Here is a 15,169-nt window from a genome sequence, read left to right on the forward strand (position 1 = left end):
CACACAGACTCTGGGGAAGGGAGGGAACCAGACAGGCTGGCGCAGGGCACAGCCCGGAGCCTTGGCCCTGAGAAGGTGTACCTGTGCACAGCTGGGAAGGGGGAGAGGACGTGGACCAGGGGAGATGAGACCACACCATCAAGCACTGCAGGCCTGGTGAAGAAAGGCTTAGCTAGCAGGAGGAGAAGTGGACGACAGAGGATGAGATGGCTGGGTGGCATCCCCGACTCAATGGACATGAGTTTGAGTAGACTCCAGGAGTGGGTGATGGACAGGGAGGCCTGGTGTGCTGTGGTCCGTGGGGTTGCAAAGAGTCAGACATGACTGAGTAACTGAACTGAACTGAACTGACCAGAGATGACTTCGTTTTCTTTCCCTCTGTTGTTTAGATTTCTTTCCCCCCTAAGCTTTGTCTTTCTGTGATGAGGGAAACCTGGGTGTTCAGGGGACAGGCAGAGCTCACAAAGGCAGCCTTGAAGATGATGGCCTGCTCAGGAAGCCCACGGCCCCAGGACTGAGTTGCCTGAGCCAAATACCTGAGTCCAGTGCTTTACTTTTGTGCTGAGGATGGTGGAATGAATGGCTGTTTAGACACAATAGTTTCAGCATCGCATTTTTTTCATGGTGTGTGTGTGTGTGTGTTAGCCACTCAATCATGTCCGAGTCTATGGGACCCCATAGACAGTAACCCACCAGGTTTCTCTGTCCATGGGATTCTCCAGGCGTGAATACTGGAGTGGATTGTTTTCACTGCTTAGAAATTTTTAAAAAAGTTTTATTTTGGTCCTGGGTACAGCAGAAGGAATTGCAGTGCAAGATTTTAGGTCTTTGTTTGGCTTCACCAGCAGAGGCCATACCAACACAGAGACAGGCCCTCAAACAGTAATCTTCACACGCTTTTGGGCAGCTTTGGAGAGAGTTACAAAAAGAGAAAAGAAAAAAAAAAAAAACAAGCACTGGAGGTCATGAAGCCATAGAGTAATTTGTTGCTGAACAGCATGGTCACCAGATGTGGGGGGAATACTTTCCCATAGGGCAATTAAAGACCAAACATTCTCATTGTCTGCTTGAATTTATGTTAAAAGATAGATAACTTTTCCCTCCTTTCTAGAAAGGGTAAAACCTTTGATCCTCACCAAAGTGAGGGAGAAAACAAATTGTACTTACGTTATTTGCTAAAAACTATGATAGGTTCAACCACAACTGAAATAGAATGATCTAAAGTACTTCAATGTCAACTGTCGCATTCATATACTATGCGTACTCATAAGGCAACCAGCTGTCCCCAGATATTTTCAACACGATCAGTAAAAAGTACATTTTTGAAAGGCTGAACACCAAATAGAAGTGACATGTGACTGGATAGAAGGCTTGGAAAATAAAACTCTGGGCTTGTGAAAGAAACAATATAGCTGACCCCTGAACAACAGGGGAGTTAGTTGCAATGACCCCTGGGCAGTTGAAAATCCACATATAACGTTATAGCTAACCCTCTGTATACAGGGTTCTGTACCCGATTCACCCAAGCAGGGATCACGTAGTACTGTAGCATTTACTACTGAAAAAAATCCACATATGTGGACTGGCTGGGTTCAAACCCACGTTGTCCAAGGGTCAACTGTAAATTTTCCCATGCACACAGCACTTATGAATCTCAAAAGTATCGTGTGAAAGCTACCCTTCCAAGCCCTCAATTATCTGCAAAATTGATGATTTTCTGCATTTTCAATGGAATTGCCTTCTTGAATTTTCAGTGCCATGTCTTTTCAAAAACTATTACCAGGTTTTATGCCCTTTGAGTCTGCAATGATGAATTGTTGCTCATTGCTTACCTTATGACTTTGCAGCTATCAACTTTATAACATATAGCAAATACATATTGTAATATACAGACAGGAAAAATTATCTACTTGCAAAATCCAGAGGAAGAAAAGTTTATTTGAGACATAAGGTTTGGAAAGGCAACCTTGGGTTTTATTGGGAATTGAAGTGTAAATAGTTTTAAGTTCCCCTAAGATGTCTAGACCAATGTATAGTCTCCCTTGTTCAGGGTGATGACTTCTAATCTTAGATTTGTGACACCCCAGGGTGTCTCCATACAGTCTCTGGAAGTGTGCTAAAATTCCCTCCACAAAATGCCAAGTTAAATAATTTAAATTCACTTAAAAAACTATGCTACATATGTTTGGAGGCAAGGCCTGGAATCAAGAGAACAGTCCTTAAGTATTATAAAAGCGTGCTAGCTGTCAATTACATTTTAATCTAACCCAACTGATGAAAAGCTACAATAAACAAAATGAAATGATACAAAATAAGAAAACCTGTATGTGCGATTTTATAGTTGGAGAAGACAGCCAAGGAGCTGGTTCCTTGTTGTTACACTTTTTTTAACACTAGAAACATTTGAGAAAATTTGTTTATGGGTCTTCCTTGCTATCTGCAGGCCTTCTCCAGATGCCCAGAGTGGGGGGTGGTCATCTCCAGCTGTGAGGCCTCTCATTGTGGTGGCTTCTCTTGCTGGGGGACACGGGCTCTAGAGCTCTGACTCAGTAGATATGGTGCATGAGCTTAGTAGTCTGGAGGCATGTGGGATCTTCCTGGACCAGGGACTGAGCCCGTGTCCCGTGCACTGGCAGGTGGGTTCTTCTTCACCACTGAGCCACCAGGGAAGCCCCTGGGACACCACTTCTGTGGAAAACCCTTTTGGACCTCTTTGTTTACTAACGCCTGAATCAGTTTGGCCTGACAACTGGAAACCCAGTCACAGCTCCTCGCCACCTGTTTGCACTAAGACTCTGGTGCCTTAATGCTGGCTTTGAGGCTCCCTCATCAGTATCAGTTTCTTTAAAATGAACAAACACCAACCACAGACAATGGCAGCTAGACCCGGTAAGCTTAATTTTGTCAGTTTTCCCCTCTGGTTGACTTAAATTTTATCCTGAGGTTACACAGAATTAGGTATTACTGCTCTGCAAAATCCACTTCTTAACTTCCCTGGTCACCACATTTTACTATAGCTTCCAAGTTTCCAATAAGGTTTCCTGATGAGTCGCTCTCTTAGGTTTCACGGCGTTCTTTGTTCAGAACACCCACTGCAGTCATCTGATAAATCTGAACGTGGATTTCTTCAAGAGCCACACACATCTGCACTCAAAAATGACATCACTGGAAAAAAAGAACTTTTTTTTTTCATTAAACAGGCCTGCCTTTTCCCTAGAGAACCCAACTTCACTGTTTCCTTTTTATTTTTCATATCATTGCCTATTTAAACTTAGACCTACAAGAATTCCAGTGAGAAAATTTTTTACCAAGTAACTTTCATTTAATCCTTTATCCACCTTCTGTGCCGAGCTGGCCAACAGAAGTTCCAGTCGTCTGAAGAATCAAACATCTGAAAGTTACAGAAGGAAAGAAGAAGGAAAAAAAAAGTACACTTGCCTTATTTGTCGCAGTAGCACTAGATCCAGGGACCACGGGCACGTTCGTCACTTGAACTGAAAGATAATTATTGTCTATGAGTGGCCAAGCACCTTCCACTTTGCATGTCTGGAAGTGATCCTTGAAAGTTCTAAGGTGAGGGTCTCCGAACAAGCCACAGAAAAGGTAATTGGGAGGGTTCTGGTCCCCGCCCCTGTGTTCTCTGGCTCCCGCGTGGCTGTGATAGTTACAAGGGTCATGGGTCACTTCTGGGTTGGTAGATGATGTGGGTCCATCCTTGGAACAGTTTCTCTGGCTCATGAGGTCGCTGATACCCAGCACAGCAGAATGGTACACTAGGTTACCACGGCAGGCTTTGGAAGTCCGCTGGGTGCAGCCAGCATAGGCGCGCAGAGCCTTGCAGAACTCAGAGTCAAAGCCATCGACGGCGGAGTTCAGGTGTGAGGTCAGGGACACAAAGTCCGTGGTGCATTTCTGGATTCGACACTGGGCTGGCTGCTGGCAGTCACCTAGGAGAAAGACGATTAAGACCAAATGTTTTTAAAAGGCTTCACAACTTTCTGAGCTGCATGAGAAAAGGACATTCTCCCCTGGGAACTGTTTGTTCTATTTCCTATACTCCTATTTTAAGAAGGCCTTCAGAAATAGGGTTGCATTGTGGCTTCTTGGTCTCTCACAAAGTAAGCCACTGGAAGAACCACTGCATGCAGCTGGTTAACTTAACAACTAAAGCGCGGGCCACTGCGAGTGAACAGGAGTTTAGTCAGGTGTTCTTAGGCTAAACTACAAGGGAACGATAAAGGAAATATTTTATCAACTTTGCTCTTGTTTACAGATTTTGAGAAAGATCCCTTTGCTCTAAGGCCAAGTCAAAGATGTGAACTTTGTTTTGATTTTGAAAACTGCGTAAGTAATTTGCTTTGAAAAGCACAGTCTGTACACAAAATCATGAGTAAAGCCTGCACACTTCAGGGAGGGGAAACTCCTAAATTATAGCGTGATTAGTTAAAACACCTTTACCTGATTCTACTCTAGTACAGGGCAAGAATATCAGGAAAAAATCCAGGTACTAAGTTATTCTGTCTTTCTTGAGAAATATTTACCAACAAATTGCATATAAATTAACACACATAATCCCTTGGTTTCTACAAAGTGTAAATGATCGTTTAAAAAAATAGAGTGACTGATTTGACCAAGCTAGGTATTCACTATCCCATAACATCAATCCCCCAGGATTCTAGCTCCTCAACAGTTCACAGTAAAAGTATGCTAACTCAAAATGTACACAACACTGACAGGTGATCCCACCAACCATGTTTTTTCCTAGAAACAGAACCAGAGACAGAATTCTTTGAGTATATATAAAACTACTTTTCCCCCTTAAATCAATGATTCACATAAACTTAATGATTTAAGCAAAGCTAACATAAAGTAATGAAAAATCACACGATTACTGCCCTACTATTTAAACAGTAAGTTTTCAAATTATGGTTTGCCCCTAGCTTTTTATACAAAAGTTTGTAAAATCTCTCAAAGCACAAAACCCACAATGAACTGCCAATACTAGGTCAGTGTGTATACTAATCAGTTTAATATTGTATTCCTTAAAAGGAGAACACCAGACACACGGAAAAGAAAAACAATTTTCTTTATTGTCCACCTCAAATTTTATAGAAATGAACTGTAACACGTTATTTGTGTTACCTGCACATTCTTTATAGGTACCTCAACTATGGAGGAGCCTCAATCTCAAGTCAGGTTCCTCATCTGAGAAATGAATAGGTTGTTCGAAAGTAAATTCTGTGATCTTTTCTAGGCATGAAATATCCGAGGGGGTGCATCAGTCAGTAGAGTATTATTAAATGTGTAATTATTCAAGATTTAGGCATAACAAAACTTCTGGATGATATCAAGATTTAGGACATTATCTGATAAAGACTTAAAACTAACTCTAATAATCATCGTAGAAAGATATTTTAGTCTTTTCAGTAGTAAACTGCTTTTAAATGAGTGAAATAGCCTGTAATCTTTGTTCCTGGCATCAGCTGGGGAAACGAGGAGTCGATGACAACCTCGTAAGGCACTCCCCCAACCATCCCTAAGTTTCCAAAACCAAAAAGGGAAAATGTAGTCAAGACTGGATATCTGACTTAACACAAGGAAAAGAGAAGATTAAAATATTTTAATATTTTGGAGCTGTGAATTTACAGCTGTTAAAGGCACTAAATAAAAATCACAGATGCATCTTTATGCATTTGGCCTCTTTCATGTTTTCTCATTCCAAAGTTGACAAAAGCAGCTCTAGTATTTATAGAATTCCTCTCTACAAAGTAGATCAAATCATCTTTCAACTGTTTTTACTCAAAAAGGCAAAAGTGGAAACAAAAAAATAAAACCAGCCAACAACCCCCAAAGTGGTATTAAAGCCATTTTACAGATGGGAAAATCAAGACAAAGGGACACTAAAGGGCTTGACCTGGCTGGACTGTAAACTGCCAGCATGAAGCACAGGACATGTGCCTTTCCTCAAATCTCATTTTCATTCCCCCAACAAAATTTCTGATTCTCAAGACAGTACTTGATAGCTTAAAAAAAAAAAGAACACACACACACACACACACACACTTCAGGAACAGCAACATCTTTTCTCTTTTTCTTTTAAAATCAGATTCATAGCAAGCAGTAAGCAAGAAAATAAATATATGAGCCAAGGCTCATTCAGTAACGAACAGCTTTTGGACAACACATAAATGACAACACAAGAACTTTCCGCTAAACTTGCAGGGCCTATTCTGTTCTTTTTATGGTCTATAAAATGTAGCCGAGCGTACACTTACTTATAATTATTTCAAATAGTCATAAAAATATCAAAAGTAAGACCAGCATGGAAATGCAGATGCAACTGTTTAGAAAGAAAAAGCAGAATCTAGACTCCCAGATTCTTTTTTGTTCCCTTCCTCCCTTCCCCACACCCTTTTTCATAGCAGGTAGGTGCTGATTCCTTTGAGAAATCTCACACAAAACACAGTTCCTTGGATTCCTTTGTTTTGGATGAGGTTTCTAACAGACTTTTTGAATAGAGATGGTGGGATGTTGGAGGGCTAACCAGAGAGAAAGTGCATGTGGGTCAGCAGTTTCAGCCCCATCACAGGCTCCTGTATATAATGACTAATTTGCAGCATACACCCAGAAATATCCAGGCTTCATGAATTTATAATGACAATGCACACTTTGCCTGTAAGAGGCGGTAAAGTAAGCCTCCTGTCAAAATGCCAAGACAATGCAGAGCAGAAGCAATTTCAAGGATGCAGCCAAGAAAACCATGAAGTATATGAGTAAGCAAGGAACTCCCATATTGGATCTCCATTCAGGAAGTGTAGAGGTTTGCTTAAGAAAAAAAAAAAAGAATAAAAGTATCCTTTTCATTTCCCAAGGGCAGAATTCAAAATCTGCAGCTACAGATCTATTTTTTCAAATCATACCATCTATGATGTGACCGTATTTTCATCCCAGTAAATGAAATTTACTAAAGGATTTGTCAGTCTAGAGCTCTCATGAATGATGCAGACATAAAGACCTCACCATTCAAGGCGGTTTCCGCAATGTCAGGCCTGCACGAGTGAATCTGCAGCCCAATCATCAGATTATAATAAAAGAAATGAGATATGCTGAAATGAATTAAGTGCAACGCAGAGCCATCTGGGGTGTGGAAGCAAATTATAAGGATCCGGGCATAAAACATATGGTGGCCCATCTGTAAAGAGCATGAGGTGAGGCTGGCTGCTCTGAGGAGACACAACCCCTGCATTTCAATAGCACCATTCTTCAAAGAACTCTCTCCAAAGGAGCCCTCTTTCCTAAAACCAGATTAATTGCTTCATTCCAACAATCTAGCCACAGATATCACTCACTACAGCAACTCTGGGTCGAATCTAATGGGGACTTCAGTGTGACCACATTAGGATACTGAGAGGAGTTTCACATTCCAAGTTCTTGAACTCAGGCACCTTAATTTTCTAAACCTTTAAACCAACTTCTTAGGCCTTTCAGAGGCCATCGAAGAAAGCTTCAAGGACCACATTCCAATCCTGTTACAGGACCCTATGGCAACTAAAGGAAACAACATCTAAGCAGTCAAGAGGGTCACAGTCCTGCCCACCAGCTCAATTTCCATTTCAAGAAATCTACACTTTGACATTATGGACACTTTTTTTTTCCCACACAAAACACTCCTGAATATATTTTTTGACACGTCATAAAAAGTTTTCCACGCAACCGTGAGCAGACTGACTTTATTTTCTAAGGTTCTAAAATCACTAATTAAAAACCTTCATCATTGTAAAACTTGCTATTTACACTCTCTATTAAGACTTCAGTCTGTTTCCACAAGAGACAGTGTTAAAATGCAGCTGTTACATCACAATGCAAAGTTACGCAAAACTAAATTTAGTCGTCTGCTCAAATGTCACATTTTTTCCCCATTACTTAAAAGACCTCCCGGATTTTTAACACCGCTGGTATGACTTAATAAATAAATAAAAATTAACTCTGGCACAGTTGGGTGGCATTACAGTTCAGTATTCTCCAGATCAGAGTGTTGTGGTTGCTGTCCCACAAATACAGGACAAAAAGATCTCAAAGGATAACGTATCTAATGCTCTAGGTGCTCTCAAACTAAAAGATAGATTGTCTTTTTCAATTTGGCACTGAAAAAACTTTTTGTCTAGATATGCTGCTAGGAATGGTACTTATTTATAAAGGGCGTTCTAGATTTCCGCCCCCCCGGCTTTCTTGAGATATAACTGACATACATCATTGTGTTCATGAAAAGATATTAAAAAGAAAAACAGGCAAAACACGCAAGAAGGCTCATCGTCGCTAAGACAAAAAGATTTTTCTTCGCTAAGAACAGATTCCTCACTGCTGCTTCCACCGGGGAAGTTCCCGAAGGCAAGAGATCGGTCACACTCTCCTGGAACCCCCCAAAACACGCGGCTAGCCACAAAGCACCAAGTTTTTCCAAAGAGGGGGTGAAAGCTGAAATTAAAAGGGGCTTTCGCAAATATGAAAGTGATCCCAGTTTAAAGAAGTCTTAAGTGACTTCGAGATGAACCCCCAGGTTTTCAAACGGGTAGAATTATCTTCCCATCGGGTGCCATTTCTTCGCCTCGACGCCACCCCCAACTCCAGGGCGGCAGCAGCAACCAGGCTCCTGGTCTCCCCAGCCTAGGAGGCGGCGGCGGCGGCGGCGGAAACCTGATCCCAGCCCGACTTTCAGTAAAAACACCCATGCAGAAAGCAATAGAGCATCCGGAACGTTTGTCTCGGGAGCGCAGCCCCCCCCGCCCGCGCGCTACATCTTTGATAAGTGGCTGCGAGAGGAGAGATCCATCCACGGTCCGAGCAGAAGGCGGAGACGGCGGGCGGGCTGGCGGGGAGGCAGGGCGAAAGGCCGCTCCCGTGTGCCCTGGGCGCGCCGCTCGGTTGGCGGGTGTGTTCCTGCCGCCGCGCCGCCAGCCCGGCCACAGTGCGGGTCAGGAGCTGGGGAGGCCTTTCCCGCCCCGGCCAGCGCCTTCTGCCCCCCGGGGGTGGGGGGATAGGGGAACCCAGCCCCCCTGACCCTAGAGGCGGCTCCCCCACCCCCAACCCGCGCGCTTGCCCCCCATACCTGCATGAAGCAGCCCGAGGCTGAGCAGCAACAGCAGCAGCAGCGCCAGGGGCGGCGGGCCGAGCCCGGGGCGGCGGCGGGGGCGGCGGCGCGGCTCAGCCCCGGCGGCAGCGGCGGCGGAGGCTGGGGCGGCGGCGGCGGCGCAGGAGGGCGATGCTGCTCTCAAGCCCATGCCCGTCCATGCAGCTCTCGTGGGCTCCGGCGAGGGCGGCGGCGCGGGCGCCGTGGCGGGTCCCGGGCCGGGGCGGCGGCATGGGCCGGAGGGAGCGCCCCGCTTCCTCTTCTTCTTCCTTCAGCCCCGCGTCGGACGCGGGCCGCCGCCGCCGCCGCCGCAGGAGCAGCAGAAGCGAGCCGAGCGCCGCGGGCGGAGCGCGTCGGCGGCGTCGGCCGCGGGGAGCGGAGGCATCGTGGCGGCCGGAGTCGGCGGGCGGAGGGCGGGAGAAGAGAGCGGAGGGCGGGGAAGGAAAAGACACAAAGACGGTGAGCGAGTGCGAAGCCCGGCCGGCAGCGCGCGCGCGGGGCGTCCCCGGGCCAGCGTGGGCTCGGCGGGCGCGGAAACGCACCGAACGGAGCCCCGAGCGGCGGCCCGCAGCCGCCGGCTGCCGAGATCACTCTGTGCCGCGGGGCCCCCCACGCTCGATCAATCTCAGCCCCGCACTGCCGCCCCGCCCCTCCCGATGCCCCGCCAATCCGCGCCGGCCCCGCCCCGCCACTCCCCGCCCCCTCTAGCTCCATTGGCAGGGAGGCGGGAGCTGTGGACGCAGTCGTCCACTCATAGGGCCCCAAGCGCCCGCCCCGCCCTCCGGACCCGCCCCTCCAGGCCCCCGCCCCCTGCTCCCAGCCTCCCCGGGGTTATTCGAGTTCCGCGTCCCGCCCTCCACCGGTCCGGTCGGCGGCGCTGCGGCCCAGCCTCCCTATTGCTGGTTGCGGCCTCCGCGCTCCCCTCCACCCTCTCCTGCAATGTACTATCGTCCCACGCCCAGTGGAGACGGGCGACGGCAGCTCCGTCGTTACAAAGAAGCCGGCCTTTGGCCTTTCCAAGAAGGAAAGTGATCGGGTTCAACGTCCCTCTCCGTAACGCATTTATTTAGATCACCAGCCCTCGACCCTGTCCCTGCCCTACAGCCCTGGATCCTCGGAGGAAACGGGCGCGTTTATGCCTAGCGCCCGGCGGTAGATCCCTTCGAGGCCAATCGCATTTGCTGAGCCGCGTTCTGAGCCCGCTGTGGACTTTTTTTTTTTAAAGTAAGTTCCGTTCAGTTCAGTCGCTCAGTCGTGTCCGACTCTTTGCGACCCCGTGGACCGCAGCACGCCAGGCCTCCCTGTCAATCACCAGCTCCCGGAGTTTACTCAAACCCACGTCCATCGAGTCGGTGATGCCATCCAACCATCTCATCTTGTGTCGGCCCCTTCTTCTCCCGCCTTCAATCTTTCCCAGCATCAGGGTGTTTTCAAATGAGTCTTTTTATTTTTTTGGTAAAGCCACCGCCTTCTGAGCCGATTCGGGACTTTTGGTAAAGCCAGTCGCGTTGGAAATGCGAATGTGACCCGTGGTCCGGAACGAATCGGATGGCCTGGGAAGGTAGCCACCAGCTCCCTGGTGGAGTTCGCGGGCAGCTGGTGTTCCTGTCACTCTGACATTTTTCCCTTCCTGAAAGCAGTTGGGGAGGGGGTTCTGAGAGTAGGGGGAACGTCTACGTGTTCTGTTACACTGTAGTTAGATTCATGAGGATAGTGAGTTTTAATGCAGTGTAATTTTATACCATGATCTGTTGTTGTTCCGTGGCTTTTCCACAAATGTTCATCGTCTATTAGCAAATTAATTCAATAGCAGGTCCATTTCTACTTTTGCGATGGGATGGCTCCAAAAATGAGAGGGAAACCAATTGCTGGCGGGAAAGGAGACTTCCAGAGATACAGGAAAGCATGTTTTATGAGGTCGATGATAGGTTCCAATTTGTTATCAGCAGGTGTGAAGTGGTATCTAATCTCAAGAACGGCCTCAAAGGCCAGGAGCCACTTCATACTGTCCTGTCTTTGCCTTTCTCCAACACTCAGGTGTTCTTGCCTGGAGAATCCCCTGGACAGAAGAGCCTGGCGGAGCTACAGTCCGTAGGGTCGCAAAGAGTCCGACACGACTGAGCGATTTGGCACAGCACCGCAGCACCGCAAACGGCAGTGGGCTGTCATTTTAAATGAACTTATATCCAAGTCGCAGTCTGCAACTCTACCTGCTACATTACTCAGAATCCCTAATTTAGGAATTTTCGTATCAACCACGGACATGTTAGTATTCCACATGTTAAAAAGTGCCAGTCAATGGACCAGGATAATTGAGGGCAAACCTTCCATCACTCCAGCTTCCTCATTACACACGTTCTGAATTATACAAACCACTAGCTCCCTAATGAAGGATGCCTATCTATTTTTACTGCAACTTTTCATTACTTACTTATTACATACTATGATGACTCAAGTGGTAAACATACCTTTCACTGCCCACGATATAACCCAAGTCTTGTGTGTATCCATGATATGCTTAATAGTAGCTTCAGAGTTGCCTGGAGAAATGACTTTTGGGGGGGAGTTATGTGATATGATTTTTAGGTGATACTGTGAAGTAAATACTGTTAAGCCCCAAATTGATTTTCTTGCAATTACTACATATTACTAATGAAATGAAGTCAATGAAACCCTGGTAAACCTCTTTTTCAAAGTAATCAAATGTAAACAGCATCTTCCAAAGCATTTTGCTAACAGACTAATGTTTCCTCTTCCTTAACCCAAGATTTAATTCGACTCCTATGAAAGAAGAATCCCACTTTATTGACCATACTTTAAAACATATAACCAAGAGTTAAGGATCAAATTCAGGAGTTTTTTCACTCCTGATTTTCTGTAATTTTCCTCCCTTTCCTCTTCTCCCTCCTATATCTTGTTCCTTAAGTACATGGTTGCTCTAGATTTTACCAACAGAGGGCACCCCCGAGTCATTGCACGTCCTAGCGTCCTGAAATGGAACTATTGTTCTTTAGAGGAAAAACTTCATTTCTTTTGAGGTGCTTTATTGCTCCTCTGTTGTAAACATTTGACAAGCCCAAGATTTATACGCCTAAGAATTCATTTTTTAATTGCTGCATAAGTGTTCAGTATGCTAGAGGAAAATGTTAATTTTCACAATTAAACCGCAAGGTGGTTCTTATTTTCAGGACATTAGGTTAGTTGACACATTCGCCGGGTACATGCGGACTGTTAACAAGATCCGAAGTCAGCTTGGGAAGCAAGAGCGTGGTGAATGGTCAATTATAGCGTACCTACTTCCCCAGCTAGTATGCCGCAAGTTAAGGAGTCTTTTAAGACTCTACGAAGAAAAATCTGGAGAGGGAGCTAGAACATAAACATAAAATCGATGACTTACAAAAGTTTTATATTTTAATAAAAAATAAAACCGTGACGTGACAGCTTGCACAATTCAAACAAATCCACCCCGTTTCTTGCCCCTTGTATTCTTCCTTCCTTCCTTTTTATTTTCAGGAAGAAAAGAGGAAACCAGAACAGTACAATTAGGGGACACAGGAAAGCATCTCATAGTATGAACGTGCCAAATGAGTAGAAATAAAACACACGCCAGCAACATTAATGGATTCTAAACAGACGTGGTTTCTTTTCGGGAACCTTTACATGATGTCTAAACTGTTCCCCTGTTAATATACAGAATCTCCATTTCCAGAAATCTACCAGGACCCTCTTCTAACAGACCACCCCGGGACAGAGGAGCCAGGAATCGGACCCAGGGCTGCGATGTGTGCCACCCATTTTAGAGGAAAGGTTCCCCACTGTTCCCCAGCAAAGCCGGGGAGAAGAAGCCCGGAGTCCTACAGCGCGGCGGCTAGAGGCTTGTGTATCGTACTTACATCATTCTTAACCCTTCCGCTCCTGGAGGGGGCTTGGCGGGATCGGGGGACCCCTGAGCTCCGGAACACGCAGCACCTGGGTGTGACAGAGGATTTCCAGGGCCGGGGGTAAGAGCTGCGCCCCCGGAAGGAGAGGGCCCAGGGCGTGCGTGGGGCTCATCACCCGCTCGAACCCGACTGGCCCCCGCGATCCCTGCGGGCTCAGCCGCGGCTCGCGCTGCTCAGAGCGGCAGGTGCAAAAAGCATTTGGGAGTCGCTTGCCAGCGCGCGGAGGTAATGCGCTTCCTGTCCATTTATCTCAGGAAACCAGCGCAGCCTTCCCTTCCAAACAGAATTAACCTCTCATTAGCCAGCCACTCATTCCCGAGAAGGCCTTAAAAGCTTTACCAGCCCGCTAATGTATTTAAGGCTTTTCTTCCAGGCAAACGCAGCCGTTGCCGCGTCTGCCATCAGCCCCTGGTGGCGGGGAGGTGAGGGGAGGGGGGTTCCTCTGGGCTCCCCCGGGAGCCAACCGCTTACCTTCTCCCTTCCTCCCCCCCGGCTTCAAGTCAGGGAAACTCTGGCCAACCCAGATCCCCAGACTGTAATCACGGGCAGACCCGACACCGCTGAACCGACTTGCTGCGGGAAACAGCCCCAACAAGTCCCCACTGATATCGCGAGCGCCCGTCGCATCAAAGCCTCCAGCTCTGTGAGCCTCACGGAACCAGCGGGGGTACACGGGAAGGAACTTCGACGGCCAGCTGGGCCCGGGTCGCGGGTGCTGACTCCCCTTTTGGGGCGCCAGCCCCGTTCTCAGCACTGAGCAAGGTCGGGGGTGGGGGGGGGCAGTTTCGCCGGGATCTGGTGGATCCAGCCGACGCCGGGAGTGGGGAATCCAGTGCGGTTCTAGGTCTGCACGTGGCAAGAAGGGGCCTTTGCAGAGCTGGGCTTTTCTCACCCTGGCTCCCCGCCGCCCCGAGGCGGGCAGATTTATACCACACAGGTGGACGGAGACCTAAACAAAACAGTCCCGGTCGCTGCCTGCCGCTCGCCATCCCCCCAACCCCGGCCCTCTGGCCCACCACAAACTTCAACAAAATAAACAACTCACCACAGGCATTCCCTTGTCTGCAGCACGACGCTTGCCAGCTGGGAAAATAAGCCGCAAGCCACGCGGCCGGGGCGCTGAGCGAGGCAGCGCGGCGCCCGATTCTCTTTCCCCGGTGGGGGCGGCGGGAACCAGGGGGCTCCAGGGGGGCTCCGCCCCGGGATAGGGTTGGGGGCTCGCCCTCCCGGTTCCCCGACTGTGAGAGAGCGCCCGGTGAGGCGCTGCGCCCTTGCTGCCGCCGCGATCTCTCCGGCTCCCTAGGGGAGGCGGGCGGGAGGCAAAAAGCCCTTAGCTGCGTTCTCGCTTTCTCCAAGCTGCTGTCTCTTTCCTTTCGTTATCAAAGACCAAATCTAGGGGGTCTCCACCCCACCCCTCCACGTCTCCCCCTGCCGGCGCGCACCGGATCTGTGCAGTGCGGCAGCTGAGGGGCGCGCAGCGGCGGGCCAGGACCCCCAGCCTCCAGGTTTGCTCGCCCGCGTTCCCCTCACCCCTCGGGCCGGCACAAAGAGCCTTTCACTCGGCCAAAGCCACCCTCCTCGCCGGCTGCATTGCATTTTGCACCAACCCGCACCAACCTATTCCCGGTCGGTGGCTGTGCCAGCTGTCGCCAGGGCAGGGCGGCTGGGAACGTGGGCACGTGGTTCCTACTCTGCGCTTTGCCGCACAGACGCGGATGCCCAGCTTTCCACCCCCTTTCTCTCGCTGCCCACCAGCGGCGTCTAAATGCCTTCCTCCCTTTCCATACACGACCTCTGAGTGTCTTCCTAATACGTCTAAACTAGGCGGGGGGGGGGGGGGGGGGGCAGTATTGGTCCTCTGGAGTTCCGCTGAAATAAGGAATCCAGCCATTTGTCCCGTCCCTCTAAAAGGGGTTTGAGTTTATAGCTTAAGACAAACCTAGGACAACGATTTGGGAATCACGAGGGGAGAGAGGGGATTCTCTGGTAGCACAGTTGGTAAAGAATCTGTCTGCAATGCAGGAGGCCTGGATTCGATCCCTGGGTTGGGAAGATTCCGGTGGAGAAGGAAATGGCAACCCACTCCAGTATTCTTGGCCTG

The 15,169-nt window shown here is 48.3% G+C and overlaps 1 protein-coding gene across 1 annotated transcript in view; it reads right to left on the minus strand.

Annotated features, from left to right (window-relative positions):
- RGMB (repulsive guidance molecule BMP co-receptor b) overlaps nucleotides 1-14,867 on the minus strand; it is a 29,009-nt gene extending 14,142 nt beyond the window's left edge. The window contains exons 1-5 of the mRNA XM_027545537.1: nucleotides 14,686-14,867; nucleotides 14,114-14,367; nucleotides 13,021-13,096; nucleotides 9,107-9,396; nucleotides 3,439-3,947 (exon numbers count right to left, since the gene is read on the minus strand). Of these exons, the coding sequence (XP_027401338.1) occupies nucleotides 3,439-3,947; nucleotides 9,107-9,396; nucleotides 13,021-13,025 (804 nt within the window). The 5' untranslated portion in view covers nucleotides 13,026-13,096; nucleotides 14,114-14,367; nucleotides 14,686-14,867. The remainder of the gene's footprint in view (nucleotides 1-3,438; nucleotides 3,948-9,106; nucleotides 9,397-13,020; nucleotides 13,097-14,113; nucleotides 14,368-14,685) is intronic.
- Between the last annotated feature and the right edge of the window lie 302 nt (nucleotides 14,868-15,169).

This window comes from Bos indicus x Bos taurus, chromosome 7 (genome assembly GCF_003369695.1).
Source record: "Bos indicus x Bos taurus breed Angus x Brahman F1 hybrid chromosome 7, Bos_hybrid_MaternalHap_v2.0, whole genome shotgun sequence".
In the NCBI taxonomy this organism is placed as follows: Eukaryota; Metazoa; Chordata; class Mammalia; order Artiodactyla; family Bovidae; genus Bos; species Bos indicus x Bos taurus.